General features: G+C 32.2%; 2 protein-coding genes across 2 annotated transcripts; both read right to left on the bottom strand.

Moving 5' to 3' along the window:
* Positions 1-3,491: 3,491 nt before the first annotated feature.
* LOC105140967 (GDSL esterase/lipase At5g18430-like) lies at positions 3,492-4,999 on the bottom strand. The gene is made up of 5 exons (XM_011048016.1): positions 4,765-4,999; positions 4,493-4,635; positions 4,163-4,411; positions 3,821-4,070; positions 3,492-3,712 (listed from the first exon to the last, which is right to left on the bottom strand). The coding sequence occupies exons 1-5, from the start codon at positions 4,997-4,999 to the stop codon at positions 3,492-3,494; spliced, it is 1,098 nt and encodes a 365-aa protein (XP_011046318.1).
* Positions 5,000-10,116: 5,117 nt separating this feature from the next.
* Positions 10,117-13,823, bottom strand: LOC105140958 (L-ascorbate oxidase homolog). Its single transcript, XM_011048011.1, has 8 exons — positions 13,535-13,823; positions 13,323-13,432; positions 11,963-12,233; positions 11,670-11,772; positions 11,219-11,564; positions 10,742-11,107; positions 10,578-10,656; positions 10,117-10,491 (listed from the first exon to the last, which is right to left on the bottom strand). The coding sequence occupies exons 1-8, from the start codon at positions 13,679-13,681 to the stop codon at positions 10,279-10,281; spliced, it is 1,635 nt and encodes a 544-aa protein (XP_011046313.1). The 5' UTR covers positions 13,682-13,823; the 3' UTR covers positions 10,117-10,278.
* Between the last annotated feature and the right edge of the window lie 2,828 nt (positions 13,824-16,651).

The following is a 16,651-nucleotide window of genomic DNA, read 5'->3' as shown; positions in this document are numbered from 1 at the left end:
CTTGTAAGTGTTAATTTTTCATATTCAAGCCTCAGAACAGAACTAGCAATAGTGCTATTGAAGAAGAGAGCGGTCGTGCACTATATATACTCTCAATTGCGGGTATTTTAGAATTATAAAATAGTTTCATAAAAAATTAAAATTATTAAAAAAATAATACAGTTTGAACACAAAGAAAACAACTGTTATTGAAAATAATGGTTATTATAAAAACTATCTCCCTCTTAATTTAATCAACATACATAAAAAATCAAACCTAAAATTTTATAAAGATTTAATGGAAAAAAATAAAATTTAAGATTTAATTGCTAAGAAAAATTGAGTCACTAAAGACAAACTAGAACTTCATTTTTTACATATCCATTATCATTAGAAACATCTTGGCAAAACGGTTCTAGTCATACATTGAAAAACCATCAAACACGACAATAATTTGTTTAGATCAATTAATTATGATTTTATTTGGTATTTTTTAAAGATATAGTTAGAATTACATCATTAAAAAATTTTTGACTATATCGAGTGTATCAAAAATAGAGTCCTGATATATTCTTAAACCTATTCTTTGTTTCTAGATCACCTTATTTCCTTTTTTCTTTTTTAGTCCTTCCATCTTGAATATGATCTCTTGATCTTTGCATCTTCATATAAAATATTGGTTGATTTTAGTTTAAATTAATTAATTTATCAAAAAACTGTTTTTGAAACATTTACTAAACAACAACTATTTCATATAGCCGTTGTGTTGAAAATATATTCTAAGAGCTACTCCAAATAAGAGTTACGTATAAAAATAATATTTATTTTAAAACATGATAATGTTTAAACTATGTTTTTTTTTTTCAAATTTTTTTTGAACTTATGTTATGATCCAGAAAATTTAGCAAATTATGATATTTTTTTATATAAAAAAAAAATCTCTCCATTACTACCACCTACCACCTAGGCATTTTATTTCTCTGAAAAATAGTAATTTTCAGTTGAATCTCTTATATTTTTCTTGTTTCCATGATTTACATTCGATTAGTTTCTCAAATCAGCATGCATTGCCTTAATTTGCACAAACTATTAATAAAGCTGTCGAAGAATAGATGTTTTAGAATTCATTTGTTTTTTTATATTAAAAGTGTTTATGAAAAAAATTAATATTTTTTTATTTTTTATATTATTATTTTATATTTTTTAAAATATTTTTAATTTGTTAGTGTAAAAAATAAATTTTAAAAATAAAAAATTATTATTATTTTAATATATTTTAAAATAAAAAATATTTAAAAAAACTAGATGTTACACGGTATCCATCTTGCTTTTATCACTATGCTCACGTATCACCCCCCCTATCGATTTTATTGCTATTAAAGTCGGCAGCATTAATTGGCACAAGTAACTAAATCAATGTTGACCATCCCAAAATAGTAAACTTATTATACTTTAATTGGCACTTGTCAGTATAGAAGAGGAAATGACGTGAGTGCCCACGAAGGCAGGGGTACTCGAAGACTTAGGATATGAATACTATCTTTTTTAATTATTGTGCCAATAAAGCACAACTATTTATCATTCTAAAATACAAATAGGCACGTAACCATTCATGTTTGAAATGATTAAACTGCCCCCCTTGTTCATCAGTCATCACCATTTTTTCCACATGAATCTAGCAAGGGTATTTTTGTTATCTCACACATGTCCATCGGTGATGGCATTTAAGAAAAACAGAGGTGCTCTCTGTTTCACATAAAGAATTGCAATTCATGGATAATTGTTAATATCTAATAATAATATGGTATTATATTGTATGACTAGAGTCCTGGAACAAGATGAGGACATCCCTCCCAGAGGACAAGAACTGAAAAATGTAGAAGTCTGAGAATGCAAAGCCACGACATGTAATATGTTTTTTTAACTTCTAATTAATCAGGTGAGTATTTAACTCTGTTATTATTTAAGAATAATTCCAATTCAATAGTTTAAATTATTAATTAAATTTTTAAAATATAATTTATATTATTTTTTAATATATCTCTTCAAATGAAAGATTTTTAATTTAAAACTTGTTCAGATTTATATTATTTTATACTTAAATTTTATTAAATAAATAAAAATAAAGATATTCAAATTCGTGACTGTTTGGTAATTAAGACTCTAATACCGCGTAAAATAATCCTCAAACTTAAATAGTTAAATAAAATTTTAAATATATTTTTTTATATTTCTTTTTTGTTCTTTATAAAAGAAGTATCCAAACCAAAAATCTTCATTCAATTTGTCCTATTTGGCGACAAAAAAATGATGTAAATGGGATCGATGTTCATTTGATTTGATATACAAATGATGATAAAGGAAACTATTATTTGAAGACAGTTTTCGGCCAATAAAGATAACCTCTTGACTGCTTTTCTTAATCAAACGATAAGAAATTCGTGGTTTTAAATTTGATCATACAGGCACGGTTTTATAAGAGTAAAAGTGGCCATAAATTATATCCCACTGCTAGGAGCTTTTGCTCTCTTGGCTATGGCTTTCTCATTTGCTACTCCGCATGCGACTCCCAGCCCCCTCCAAGACTTTTGCATAGCAATAAATGATGCTAATTGTTAATGGGAAATTATGTAAGAACCCAGAATGATTTTCTTGTATTCAGGACTAAATGTTTCTGAAAATACATCAAAACAAATTAGAGTACATATTAATCTCATACTTTTTCTTGGTACGTGTAGCTTATGAACCAGATGGTGGCCTGGACTCTCCACAGTATCATCCTAGAGCATTGGAGGTTCTTTTGGTTTCACAAGGCATTTTATTTTATGTGCTGGTTTTGTCACATCAAACCCGGATCACCGTCTCTTCACAGAGATTCTAAAACTAGGAGATCTTTTTGTGTAGCAGATGCAATTTCTTTTGCTGCATTAACAAGCCAAGACCAGGAGTAAATCCAGTAGCAAATGCAGTTTTTGGAGCCAGTTGGCCTATTTATCCTGAAGTTCTGACCACCGCTTTACAAATGGACAAAAGGTTTGTGGAGGGTCTCCAACTTAAAACTGGGTCAATCCCTCTCCTTGGACCTTTGAAGGCAAGCCATACTCAACATGTTAAATGCAATGTAACTGGTTGAGTTATCACAACATAGTTGATCAAAATGTCAGCAGCTATATTTTTTAGAGCAAGTAAAAGAGGAGATATAAATGTTGGTTTACTTGTTTCTGTAGCGGATTAGAGCTGCCAGTTTAGAAGCAGTATTACACAAGGTTGAATGAATTCCATAACAATTTTAGAAAGACTTGAAATCAGATCAAAATTCATTGTTTGCTGCTAATTGTGGAGGTCTACACTGATGAATCAATTTAAGTCACTATAAGCAAATAGAATACGGTTACAAATTAATATCACCAAAAACATGAACTCTGTTAACATGCTGTACAAGCATGTGATGATCTGGGAGATCAATGTTCCCTTATTATTTAATCTTATCAAGGAGAGGTCTTTTTGGCTAATCAAGCCTCAGCCAACTGTTTGAAATTAATTGGGGATACAAATCGCGGTTCACCAGCATAGAGGGTTAGAGCTGCTAGTTTTGAAGCAGTCATTGTAGGATGGAATAAATCCCAGAACAAGTATTCATGGCGATTCAGACAAAGATTTGCATTTTTGTCACAGATGCCTTCGCCATTGAACCTCTTGACTCCACAACAAGCAGTTTGCACCTCCTTAAATCCTGATGAGTGTTCAGAAGATTTAGGAATGGTCAACTCAACTGATGCACAAAACTAAAACATTATGCTGAAATTTGTCAACGCATTGAAGTTCAGAGAGAATAGCTTACCGAATGGAAAAGGGTTGTCTATCACATTGATGGTCATCTCATATGTGTTTCCAAGTGAATACTTTAGGTCTGTATATTCTGAGCCGAGCTTCATCAGGAGGGCGTTGATTGTTGAATGAAATTCTAAAGCAAGGTCATTCAAACCCACCAAACAGCCCCCACTTTCATTGACAGCCCTTTGTGATGGGCAGCAACCAACTGGTGGAACACTAATAATACCAATCTTCTTTGCTCCAAGCTCGAGGATACTCTGCAAAATCAACAAGGCAGAACAGTTGCTTCAGTATGCTCTTGAACATGGTAGCGTCATGGATCTAACAGGCAGGAAAAGGAGGATCTTACCATTATTTGTTTTTCGTATTCAAGTCCCAAAGCAGAAATGAAGTCTTGCTTGGGTACACTACTGTTTGAATAGAAATAACTAAGAAGATCGTTGCTACCAATGCTAATGAAGAACAGTGACCTTGAGAAAAGAATTTCTGTATATACTGAACCCTTAATAGCTGTAAGATTTTCATGGACTGCAGAAAGTTGCTCAATCTGCTCTCGTAGTGGGACAACATTCTTAACACCGCTCAGCGAGCTGGTTAACTGAAAAGAGAAGAAGGAAAGAGTATTTTTCTCAAAACTTAAAGGGCAAGTTATAGGCTATCAGGATAATTAGGCATTTACCGCAGTTTGCCCGGTTATGTCAAGAATGCCAGACCCTCCAGAGGCAAAATTTACTCCTCGGAAGCTAGGCCGTTTGAGCAATTTTGGATTGTCAGCGAGAGCAAAGAAAGGTAGCGGGCTTCTCTTGAATCCCATTAGCATAGCTGACCATGGAACATCATCGAAAGGCTATGTTACAATAAAGCACAACGTAATCATCTTTGAAATAAGACAAATCATTGACAAATTCTACATTTCAAGGGTAACAAATCATTAACAATTCTTGTACTAACCTAGAAAATCAGCACTGTTAAAACCATTACTGAACCTTCCAGTTGGTCTAGAGGAGGGAAAATCAATGCCATTGGGGGGAAAGTCAGCCCTCGCTTTGAATCCTGGCAAGAAATTGTTAGTCCCAACATCAGCTGTCGAATCTCCCAATACAAAAATAGCCGGAACCTCTGCACTTGCAAAGCCAAGACCAACAATGGCCAAGCATAGGACTTGAAGAAAAGTTTTGCTTTCCATTTGGACTTCCTATTTATTTCCTTTACTAGCACATAAATTCCTGACCAAATTTTCTAGTATTTATAAGCTATACAAACTCTACAACAGCATATACAAGTGCCGGAATGATGGATATTCTTTCACAACAAGAAAGCAAACTTACAAGAACTAGGCATCTCAACAAGGGGATAGTCCCAAAGTATCGGTACTAATGCCGGATTGACCATGTCAAAATTCTGTACTCACTCATCAGCCCTTTCTATGCATTTCAATGCATTTTCCCCTGTCTATTTGCTGCCGCATAAATTAGACAGTCGATGCAATCATAGAAGAAAATTGTTAGATTTTATGTATAACTATGATATTTGATTGGATTTATTTCAATGATAATTGCGAAAGGAATGACAAGTAACAGTCAATTAGAGAAATAACTTAAGTAGAAGGATTTAGCGTATTTTTTATGGGTTAATAAATCTAGACTTGAGAAACTTGGTCCGCCTAATGACATCATTTTGAAATTTAAGTTGGTATAGTGTTTGTTTAAATGACGAGAAAAATAAATATTCTCTAAATTTAAATGTCATTTTAGCTTGTATAAATCTTGTATTAAATTTTGATTTCTTTATATTTATGTTGTCTAAAAAGATAGAATCTACCAAGATAAATCTTGACTGACCGTTAATCGTAATCTAAAAAGATAAAATTCTTTTTATATAGATTTTTTTTAATATAAATATTATATTTAAGATATTTAATATAAATATCTAGGATATTTATATTAAAATATCTTATAAATATTTAGGACATTTATGGAGGCATGTAAATTATATAAAGCAATTTGTATAGTTTTTTCATATATTATTAAAGCCACTAAATCTTGCAAACAAATGTGATTGAAAAACTTTACCTAACAAGGGGATAATTATAAGGGGTAATGTCATAATTTTTTTTTTTATTTATCATTGGAGCCCTCAAGTCCCAATGTCATCTTTTATGTATACAAGCTATCATAAAAATTGTTTATGGGTACAAACTTAGCATATAGTTATGGAGCATAGCCATGAGTGTAGTTATAACAATAGTAAGATACATAACTATAGGTGTCGTCATGGGTATAATCACATGGATTTAATTTTTGGTGTAACCACATAGGGCATAGTTGTTGTCTTAACCAATGGCATGTCATTAGCATAGTGATTGATATAGCTGTTAACATGTTGTTAGGGTTTCATTAGCCATGAAAATAGTTTTTAATAAATATTAATAAATTGATTTTTTATTCAATTTCTCATATGCAGCGCAAAATGATAAGACTAAAAAATTCCTCGGTAGAATAATTGGGGATACTTTTTATATGCTGATAAAACTAAATTCAAAGGACATGGTGGGTTAGGCGACACCAAAGAAAACATTTTGAATCTTAAGTTAGTATAGTCTTTATTCAAGTGAGGGAAAGATTAAATATTCTTCAAGTTTAAATATTCCTTAAACTTTATTTAAATTTTATATTTTTTTTTATTATTATTATTCTTATGTTGTTTAAAGAGTTAAAATCTAGAAAGGAGCAATAATTGATTCTTAATCCAGAAAAATAAAATCTGTTTATATAAATTTTCTAAAAATAAATATCTTCAAAAATATTTTATATAAATATCTTATAAATTTATAAGATATTTATATAAATGTATACATTGTATAAAATATATATTTAGTTTTTTCATATATCATCAATTAGTTGAACAAAATTTGAATGCTCCGTTGAAGTGCTGTCGTTTTGCACATCATACTTAATTCTACAATATCAATTCTACTGATAGAACCAAGGAGGCCTGTTATATTTGTTCTTCTGAGCAGCGGAGGTACCAGGAAGCTTCAGGGAGAGTGGGGCATGGCACACCAAAAACTTTGGAAGTTTACATTTTGGCCCCTAAAATTGAAGATATTTTAACTAAACCATTCAAATTAAGGACTATTTGACAGAAAATGCTTATTTCGCACCCCCAAAATTATTTTATTTTCATATTTGCTTTTTTTTTTTATTTCTTGTAAAAATCAAGTTCTGCTCTTGGCATATATGTTCCTAATGCGCAGGATCCAACCCGTCTCTCCTAAGCAGGTGGCCGTCAGGGCAATCATCCTTAATAATAGATTCTATTTCTATTTGCATTTAAAAAGTGTTTTAAAACAATTTTAAATTTATTTTACTTTAAATTATTTTTTTATAATTATAAATTCTTTGATATACTAATATCAAAAATAAATTTTAAAAAATAAAAAATATTATTTTAAAATATTTTTATAAAAAAATATTTAAAAAATAATTATTATCATAATCTTAAACAATCTTCTAATCAATCTTTCTCACTCCTAAAAAAGTTGCATCAATTATTAGCATTTTTTAAAAATATTTGAGAATATTAATAATTATTTTTTTATAAATATATCAAAATAATTTTTTTATTTTTAAAACTTTATTTTTTATATTATCATATTAAAACTATCTAAAAATAAATAAATAAATTCTAACCGCCCTCCATTTTAGCAGCAATCCCAAACAGACTAGCCTGCTTCTGCGCAACATTCAGCCCATCTCTAAAGGCCGTCCCTGCGTGTTTGAAGCATTGCCAGTGAGACTAGGGAAAACCGCTAAAGCCATCTGTCACGATGGCTTTCGTATACGTCATGAACTTAATTATCATACAAACAGCAAAGGTACATGAAAGAACATTTTTACACCTTAATAAGGATTTATATGAACTTAGACATTAATTTTGTTCCATTAAAGAAAATTTAGAGAAAACTATATTTTACGTGAATTAATTAACTTGAAAGAAAATACAGTATAGTTTTGAAATCTAAACCAATCAAGTGATCATGTCACGAGTTAAATGGGTTGAGTCGGATTAACAAAAAAGAAAACTATTAAAAAATACATAACTAGTTATTATACAACACTTACATAAATCAAATTTAAATTATAAACCAACAACATAAATTTAATTCAATATTCAAAATACAAATCAAATATAAATTCTAAAATATTTAAAATAAAACATCCAACAACATAAATTCTAAATTAACAATACATTCACTTTTGTTAAATGAATACATTGAATTCTTTTGTATCCATAGAAGCAAAATTTAGATCAAATGTCGATGGAATCGAGCCAATCTCGTCAACACTTAATAAATCATCAGCATGCTTCTTTGAAACTTCATCGTCACAATCATTTTCAATATCATTAACATTTATGACATTTACATTTCAAACATAATTAATAAATAAATATTATGTGTTAAACAAAATTTTATTTTAAATAATATTTATCACTAAATAATCAATCAGTAATTACCATCATCTAAAGTATCTTATATGTTAAATTTATTCTTCATCTACTACTACTTGATATGGAAATTGAATGTTGAGATTATTGGGCGTTGAAAAATCACTACTTGAAGTACTACCATCATGTGAAGATATTTTAAGACCTAACATAATTTATAAAAAGGAATATAATTTCAAGCCAACTCACTATTCATTAGATTAACAATTAGAGCCTCATTATTATTTACACATAACATAAAAAGACTACTCAATTAATGCTTTAGGAAATTAACAATAACAGTCTTGTGGTTTTTATTCAATGCAAGAGAATTAGCAATGCAATTGACACAATACAGATACCATATATTCAACACAATGCTCTAGGAAATTAACAAATCTGATTAGGTAAAAGAATTAACAATGCTCTGGTAAATTAACAAATTAACAAAGCAATTGAAATCGATAATAAACAGAATCATGGTTTTAATTTTTTAGCATGTAACTCAACACAGCTGTAACAATGCAATTCAACACAATACAGACACCACACAACTAACTTATAACTGTTGAATCATGGTAACAACATCAAAAGGATCATAGTAATAAGCATTAAATCATAAACAATAGAATCATGGTAATAACATTCTAGAGTTCATCATCGATTAACATTAAAAACTACAAATAGCAAAGTTTTTATTTTTTGGCAGAAGTTGAAATCGGGCTGCAGAAAAGAAAAGATAGAAATTGATGCAGAAATCAGGCTAAAGAAATATACTTGAGGTGACTGGGCTGCGAATGAATCAAAGAACAACAAATCAATGTCAGCTATTGAAATTGATGCCGGCAATTAGGCTGCGAAGGAATCGGTGCCAGTAATTCAAAAAACAACCAAGAATAAAGAGGACAGAGAGTGAAAGAAAGAGATTCAAACCTTTTTCATAGAGAAACAACAACGATCAATAGTCAAGATGTCCTCTGTTCCTCAGTTGGGTTTCAAAGAGCTGATTTAATTAGGTTTGCAAATTGCAACTGTCTCCAATATTGCTTTGTTCTTGTTCACTCTTCAGTGTTTTGGCCTTTTATGAGGCCAAAACGACGTCGTTTAAAGACTGCTAATATAAAAAAAAAAATAGACCGGGTCTCACTCGAGTTTGACCGGGTCTTGGGTCGACCAGGTTTCACCGGGCCAATTTCCAAGTAGGTTCTTACCTTCACCTGAACCGGTTTTAGGCCAAGGTGGGTCGAGTCCCAGGTCAACCTGTCAGGCCGGTTCGAGTTTTAAAACTCTAGCATTCAAAGGATTTTTATATTAGTTTCAATTAAGAATAACATAAGTAAATTAGGTCTAATAAATTTCTAACATGAAAATAGTAATGCAAACAATTATAAGGAATTAAGAAAAATAGAAGTAAATGAAATCATATATTTATTTGGCTAGATGGTTGTTTAATAACGTATTAATGTCATTATCTCACATGTTTATTGAATTAATAGTATTTTTTAGAAACTTTGTATTTTGTAAAATCAGATTGGTGGCGAGCTATTATCAAATGGCTACCAAGCCATCACGAAGAACCTAAAATAAATTAAGTAAAAAATTCGATTAGAATGTATGTTAGTGTAATGCATTAAAAAAAAAAAAAAAACAATTGTTTACAAATGCATAAAGTAAAAAATTCGATTAGAATGCATGTTAGTGTAATGCATTAAAAAAAAAAACAATTGTTTACAAATGCAGCAGGGAGGACAGCTAATTAATATGTAAATATTATTGAAGTACAAATATTATATATTTTTTTAGGAGAATATTGTGTAAGACATTGAAGCTTAAATCTTGTAATTCATCACAAAAGAATAAGAAATCCAAAATTATTATAAAAATGAAACATCCTCTACTGACCAAATACAAATATTTGTAACAAAGAATGGGACCCTGAGTTAGGGTCTTGTACAGTGGGGTAACAGCACTTATAATCTATAGAGGTCTAGTTCTTCTGCCAATGGCTCTCCCGCAAAGAAGGGCGTTCTTGGGAATTGGATATTCATCTCGAGGTGACTCAACCGGTGAGTATACACGCATATAAAATTGCTGACCAAGGTACTGTCTTGCCCAGAATTCAGTCCTGATGTTCCACATTCCAACATTATCAAGTGCAATGTAGATAGCAGTCCATGACTTGGGATATACCTGCAGCAGCAGCAGCCATAATTTGCCAAATCTTTGTTACACTGAACCATGGTGATCAGCACTGAATACTAGAGAAAGAATCTCACCTGAGTCGTGCAACGCGAAACCGCATCCCTGAGATTGTATTGATTGCGGCTAGCTGGAGTCCACACCCCTCCATCCATACTGTATATTTTAAACAAGTTAGAAGCATAATCAAATGTATTTAAATAGACCCACTTATGTAGCATACAAGTTCTCAAGTTCTTACCCGACTACCCAGAAGGAGTATCCATTGATGTGCCAGCTCTGGACAATGTTCTCATGGTTCTGAAACACGATCTCAACAAAGGCCCTGAAATCGGCACCCATGACAGATGTGTCGAGGTACATTTTCTTGCCGGTTGGATAGTCTGGCATGCTTCCGACGCGGAAAACACCTCCGATCTTAAAGTAGTCAGCAATCTTAAGAGGGGTGTCGGCAGGAACAAATGAGACGCTGTTAACTGCATATCTCTGCTTGCCATTAACTTGAGCTGCAGAGCTTTCTAGCTTGATGGTTCTGGTGAGGTTAATCATTCCATAGTGATATGATCCTTGTGGATTTGGTCTTGGTCCACTTGCTGTCAGATTTGTCCTGGAATAATGAACGTATGAAAAATGTCACAACAATTATTCAATTGAAATGTAAAGCATTGTCAAGTCAGTCGCACCGTCAGGAATCAATAATGAATTACAAGGGACTCGCCTAATTGAACGAGCCTGGTTAAGAGACCAGTCGATTTCAGTGGTTGGTCCTCCAGGGATTGGACCGGACACTTTTTTGGCAGAATTGCTGTAGTGAAGTATGGCAGTGGTGGTAAGGATCTTGGTGGTGAAGCGAGTAGAGACAGCAATGTAATAGTCCTGAGCTGTCTGATCAGCTGTGACCAACACCGAATAGGATTGACCGACATGGACATCCAGTGATGAATGCGTAGTCTGAAGAGTGTGAGTGCCCTCAACTTCAACAAGCTTCATCTTGTGGCCTTGAATGCGAAAATTGAGAGAATGCTGGAGCCCCACATTTGATATCCTGAGTCTGTAAGTTTTTCCTGCAATAAGAAATGCAATGTCCATGATTCATTACATTCTGAACTTTTCAAGTCTCTTAAGGTCTGAAACACACCATAAACTACCACCATGGTTCAAAAAATTACCAGGTTGAAATGTGAAATATGTCTGATTGGGTCCACGACCATTGACCAGGATGCCATCTGGGAAAGGAAGCTTGTGACCACGATCTAAAATGGCCTTCAATACCTGAAATAGTGAACAGCATTGCAAATTCATTACTAGTAAGCAAAATCACATAAAATTTGAAGAAACTAGTTATACTTTTGACAGGTGATGTGTATTCATAGTTTGTCAATTACCTTGTGGTTGGCCTTGTACCAATCGCCAGCTAGTTATACTTTTGACAGGTGGTGTGTATTCATAGTTTGTCAGTTACCTTGTGGTTGGCCTTGTACCAATCTCCAATAAGAACAGTAAAATCGTCAGCAGGTTCAGGGAATGGGACAGGAATTAGCGGCCTGCTAAGGATCCTGATGCCCCCAAACCCACCAGCTGCCTTATGGAAAGCAAGAGATGGGTAGTAGTAGAAGCTGCCAATCTGATCTTTCACTTGTAAAATGTAAGTGAAGTTCTTTCCCGGAGGGATTGGACATGTCGTTCCATAGACTCCATCCTCGTATGAATTTCTCCTTTGCTGGACACCATTCCTGTTTCATTTTTGCCACTTCAGTCCCAAACCCACGTAAAAAGCATATCAAGTCAAAATTATTTCAAAAAAAAAAGATAGATGAGAAAGTCTAGGCTCGGACTCGTGACAATCAGCCAACTATTCACGTATCAAATTTCACCCTTGATTGATAACGATAAAGTCAATCTTGGCTTAGATAGCACTTTACAGATTTATTTTTTATAGAGGTTACCTTTACAGCTGTTTTCTATAATTCACCTTGATCATAACCCAGCAAACAACAACTTAAGTTAAAGACATTGGGCAATATGTCAACATCTAGAACTCCACGGCCGAAAAGTTAGGCATAATTTATGTGGGCTACTTGGACTCAATCGTATGATCACTGCTTGGGCTCGAAGATGTCTAAACTCTTGATGTGTGCTTCCACACTTACCTTTGGAATCTTTACCTTGCCTCTAAATTCTAAACCCGTGCTAGCTTTATAATTAACTTTGGCATGACCGCATAAAGCACTACTAATAGCATCAATTAACTAATTACGTGAGTGTGCTGATAACTCTAACCAAATATCACGTAAAGAAGGTGCGCCTTTGCGTGTTGCGCAACTGCTGAATTGCCAAAACGTGTAAAACTCAATTAAGTTGCCTTTGCGTGTTGCGCAACTGCTAAATTGCCAAAACGTGTAAAACTCAATTAAACACTTCCCAAGACTGCATAGGATACTTAAAAAAGAGTAGTATAATGTTGAGTTGTGAAGCTATCTAAGGATATTTACTTGTATGGTAAAGTTTTAATAGTGATTTAGATATTAATTTCAATATATATAATTGGTACAAATCGTTTTCATTACCCATAAACTATATTCGCTGTTATAACTTTATGCACTAAATATAAATGTGAAACGGAACTAAATGGGAGGGGGAGACTTCCCTATTCCAACCTTGTTAATTTGAGAATAAAATTATTTTATAAAATAAAGCAAAACGTGCGACACGACAACTGAAATACCCCTCTAGAAATGCTATGACGACAGTTTCCACTTCATCACACCATCGCCAGGAGAAACTTCAGGCGACGTTGACAGAACTTTGAAGAGAATTCTTACCAAGAAATGAGAAATGGCTCCGGTAAGCTATTGTAAACATTGATGATGAGATTATTGTTGGTAACGGAATAGATATCCGGTCCTGGAAATTGTCCATTTATCAGAATCCCCTGCACACAAAATACCATTAAAAAAAACATCTTTTTATAAGATCGAGCAAGAGAAAGAATCGTTACATTACAACTTTTGCAGACAAAAATCAACGCACAAACCTGTTGTTTTACACCGAGTGGATATATGTCACCGTAGGTAACATTCCAGGTGAAGAACCTGTAAGGATCCTCGGCATTAACAAAAACCAATGTACAACAAAATGTAACACAAGCAAGTACTTGCCAACATGTTGCACCACAACCCATTAGCAAAAAAACAAGAATGAACTGGAAATCGGAGAAGATTAATGAAGAGAAATTAAAGAAGTTTGTCTTTCGTTTTCTCTAAGAGAAGGTTACAGAAGGAGACACTTGATATGGTTATCGTAGTGGTAACTCATCGCAGGCGATGACATGTATTTAAAGTGGCAATGCAAAGGAAGGAAGCTAATTAAGAAGCCCACCAAGAAAATAAAAAATAAAAAAATAATGCCAGATAACAAGATAATGGAAAGAAAAATTAAGAAAGAATTTAGCATTGCCGTGTCGGTTGACTCGGCTGGGTTAGAGTGTTGTGTAGGTTTTAAGTGGGGTAGAGAAAACGGTGGCTGGCTCCACTTGAAAACTTCAAGTTCCTCCATAATTCATCACTCTACATCACATATTACAGCCAGGCTTTTAAAGGGTAAAGTTTATATTAATTCTTATAGATCTAGTAATTTTCCAATCAAGTCCCTAAAGTTTGGAATCTCTCGATATTAAACTTATTTTTTCCAAAATGTTAAATTGCTAGCTAAAAATTATGGCAAGGGCCTATGATTCCTCTCCTGATTTTGGTTCTTGATTTTTTATATTTATAATAAAAAAAATTCAGATTTGATTCTTAATGACACAAAAAGTATATGAAAATGGTACCAAATGACCCTTAAATTATTCAGTTAGTAGGAGCTAAATAGAAACCTTACAAAATTATGGGGACTTATCAGAACTTGTTTTAATCTATATAATTAAGCCGAAATATAATTTTCATTTTGGTGATAAAAACACCGATAAAACAATATCAAGAGACAGGAATACCCTTGTTATGGTGTGGATTTACGAGATGAGTGATCGAACTAATTTTCTCATTTTAGGTTTTCACATGCAAATGCTACGCTGGATGGTGGTGCAACCCCCGTGATTACAGACGCGACGCACGGAATCTCCATGTGGCCATTTGCTTCGAACCTAACAGGCGACCACCTTTCAACCAACGGCTCGTGTCATATCTCTTGTTGGACCCACATGAGATCAACGGTGGTGGATGAGATCAATTCTGAACCGGAAGCAATTTTACGCGGAAACCATTATTGAATTCTTGGGTATTCTAATTTCTTGCCTGGTGACAGCAAATGTTTTACAAAGTGTTTGACTAAATATGGTGGAAAATGAAGGCTATAATTTAAAGCTGTAAAATGATTGCATTTTTTATTGCTCCCTTTCACATTCTTTGCCACAAAGGAATGTATTATTTTATTTCATAAGGGAAATTATTTTTTTTTTAATGGGATAACTTTTGTAGTGTAGTGACTTGTGCCCATTAAACAATGCTAGTGTGGTGTTTTTTTATTTGTTTATGTGCCCTCCTAAGTCAATTAAAAGGGTGTTTATATATATATATCCACGTTTCAACCATTCTTTGATGAAATTTTAAAAAAAAATTGCTTTAAATTAAATTTTTTGTATTTTTTATCATTTTAATGTTCTAATATTAAAAATTAATTTAAATAAATATTATTTTAATATATTTTTTAAAAAATATATTTTAAAAAATAATAACTATCAATGTTTTAAATATCGAATATTCTAGTGAATCCCAATAGTTATTAGTTCCCTGTAATTTAATCTTTGACTCCTCAAATCCTTCAATGATAAAAACAAATTAGTGGATATATGGGTCCAAGAAGCTTTCTTGTCTCTACACTATGATTATTCTTTCTGCATTGAGCCAAAGAAAGTAACACAAATCTTGTCCTATCTCTCCCACAATTGAATTCGAAATTTAAATCCATAGATGCGAACCTTGCTCCCTTCTTCTTCTTTTTTCCCTCTCCGGGTAAAGTTAAAAAAGCATAATAACCAATTATGAGCATAGTTTATGTCAACTTTTAAATTTTATTATTTTCCGTTTAGTTTTCTGAATATCTGAAAATGATTTTGGTATTCACAATTTTGCATTAAATTTTCTTAGAATAATATTATAATGTTTGAAAACATAGTGCAAACTATGTTTTTAAAAAATTTAATTTTTTACTAAAAATTATTTTTATATTTTGCATTATTTTTTTGCACTAATCTTAAAAATAATTTTTAAAAAATAAAAAAATATTATTTTAATACATTTTAATATAAAAAAACTTTAAAAAATAACCATAAATCAATAAACTCACTCCAAAAAGATCACATTTATTTGAAAATATAAATTTTAAAGGACTTCTTACGTGTTTTCAAAACACAAAGCTATGGCTTCTCTTGTGTCTTTCACCGGCTTGGAAATTCTCTGTCTTCCAAGCCAAACGGACTACCCTTTTTTTAAAAAAGAAAACAACAATAAAAAAAAAAAAAAAGAAAGAAAGAGAGAGAGAGAGAGGACTCTATGGGCTTTTAAACTTTTGTCACAGAAGCCAGATTTCTTTTCTAAGGCCAATCTGATGTGACCCAATAGGAAAACGGGCCTAGTGAATTTGGGTTGAGTCCAAGTCAGTGAGTCCCCGTGCTCATTATGGGTACGGCCGGGTTGTAATTTGAACTTTGAAGACCAATTTATAGGAGCATTGATTTAAGAATAATTAAGGGAACTCGGAGAAATTTTTGCCGCATTACAGAAGATTAATTTTTTTAAAAAAAATCTCTAGTAAAATAAGTGCATCCATCATCATTCGATACTCTATTTCATAGACCAATTAACAATACAATTACATTAAACTTGGTATTATTTAAGTGATTTTAAAACAATATATAATTAAAAATATGAGTCTCATTTTAAGCATGAATGAGTATGAATGATCAATAGAGATTTTTTCAATAAACTTCTTAGAGTTTTCCTTCAATTTTTTCTTCACGGAAAATCAAATCAAAACATTACTTTTATTATACTCAAATATTGAATTATTATAATTCATCTATTAATTTGTTTCCTGCTCTACTTATTAGGAAAGATATTTTCGAATTTGATTATCAAGATATTCTCTTCTCTTC

This window comes from Populus euphratica, unplaced genomic scaffold (genome assembly GCF_000495115.2).
Source record: "Populus euphratica unplaced genomic scaffold, PopEup_1.0 scaffold136.1, whole genome shotgun sequence".
Classification (NCBI taxonomy): Eukaryota; Viridiplantae; Streptophyta; class Magnoliopsida; order Malpighiales; family Salicaceae; genus Populus; species Populus euphratica.
This window is presented reverse-complemented; position numbering and strand designations above follow the sequence as displayed.

Bases quoted from the DNA above. Each gene is read 5' to 3' on its own strand.
- LOC105140958 (XM_011048011.1), bottom strand. From the start codon at position 13,681: ATGGGTTGTGGTGCAACATGTTGGCAAGTACTTGCTTGTGTTACATTT. The intron at 12,234-13,322 runs GTAAGAATTCTC...AAAATGAAACAG, and splicing joins GAGCCATTTCTCATTTCTTG to GAATGGTGTCCAGCAAAGGA. The intron at 11,773-11,962 runs GTAACTGACAAA...TCACTATTTCAG, and splicing joins GGTACAAGGCCAACCACAAG to GTATTGAAGGCCATTTTAGA.
- LOC105140967 (XM_011048016.1), bottom strand. From the start codon at position 4,999: ATGGAAAGCAAAACTTTTCTTCAAGTCCTATGCTTGGCCATTGTTGGT. The intron at 4,071-4,162 runs GTAAGATCCTCC...TTGATTTTGCAG, and splicing joins AATACGAAAAACAAATAATG to AGTATCCTCGAGCTTGGAGC. The intron at 3,713-3,820 runs GTAAGCTATTCT...AACACTCATCAG, and splicing joins AGACAACCCTTTTCCATTCG to GATTTAAGGAGGTGCAAACT.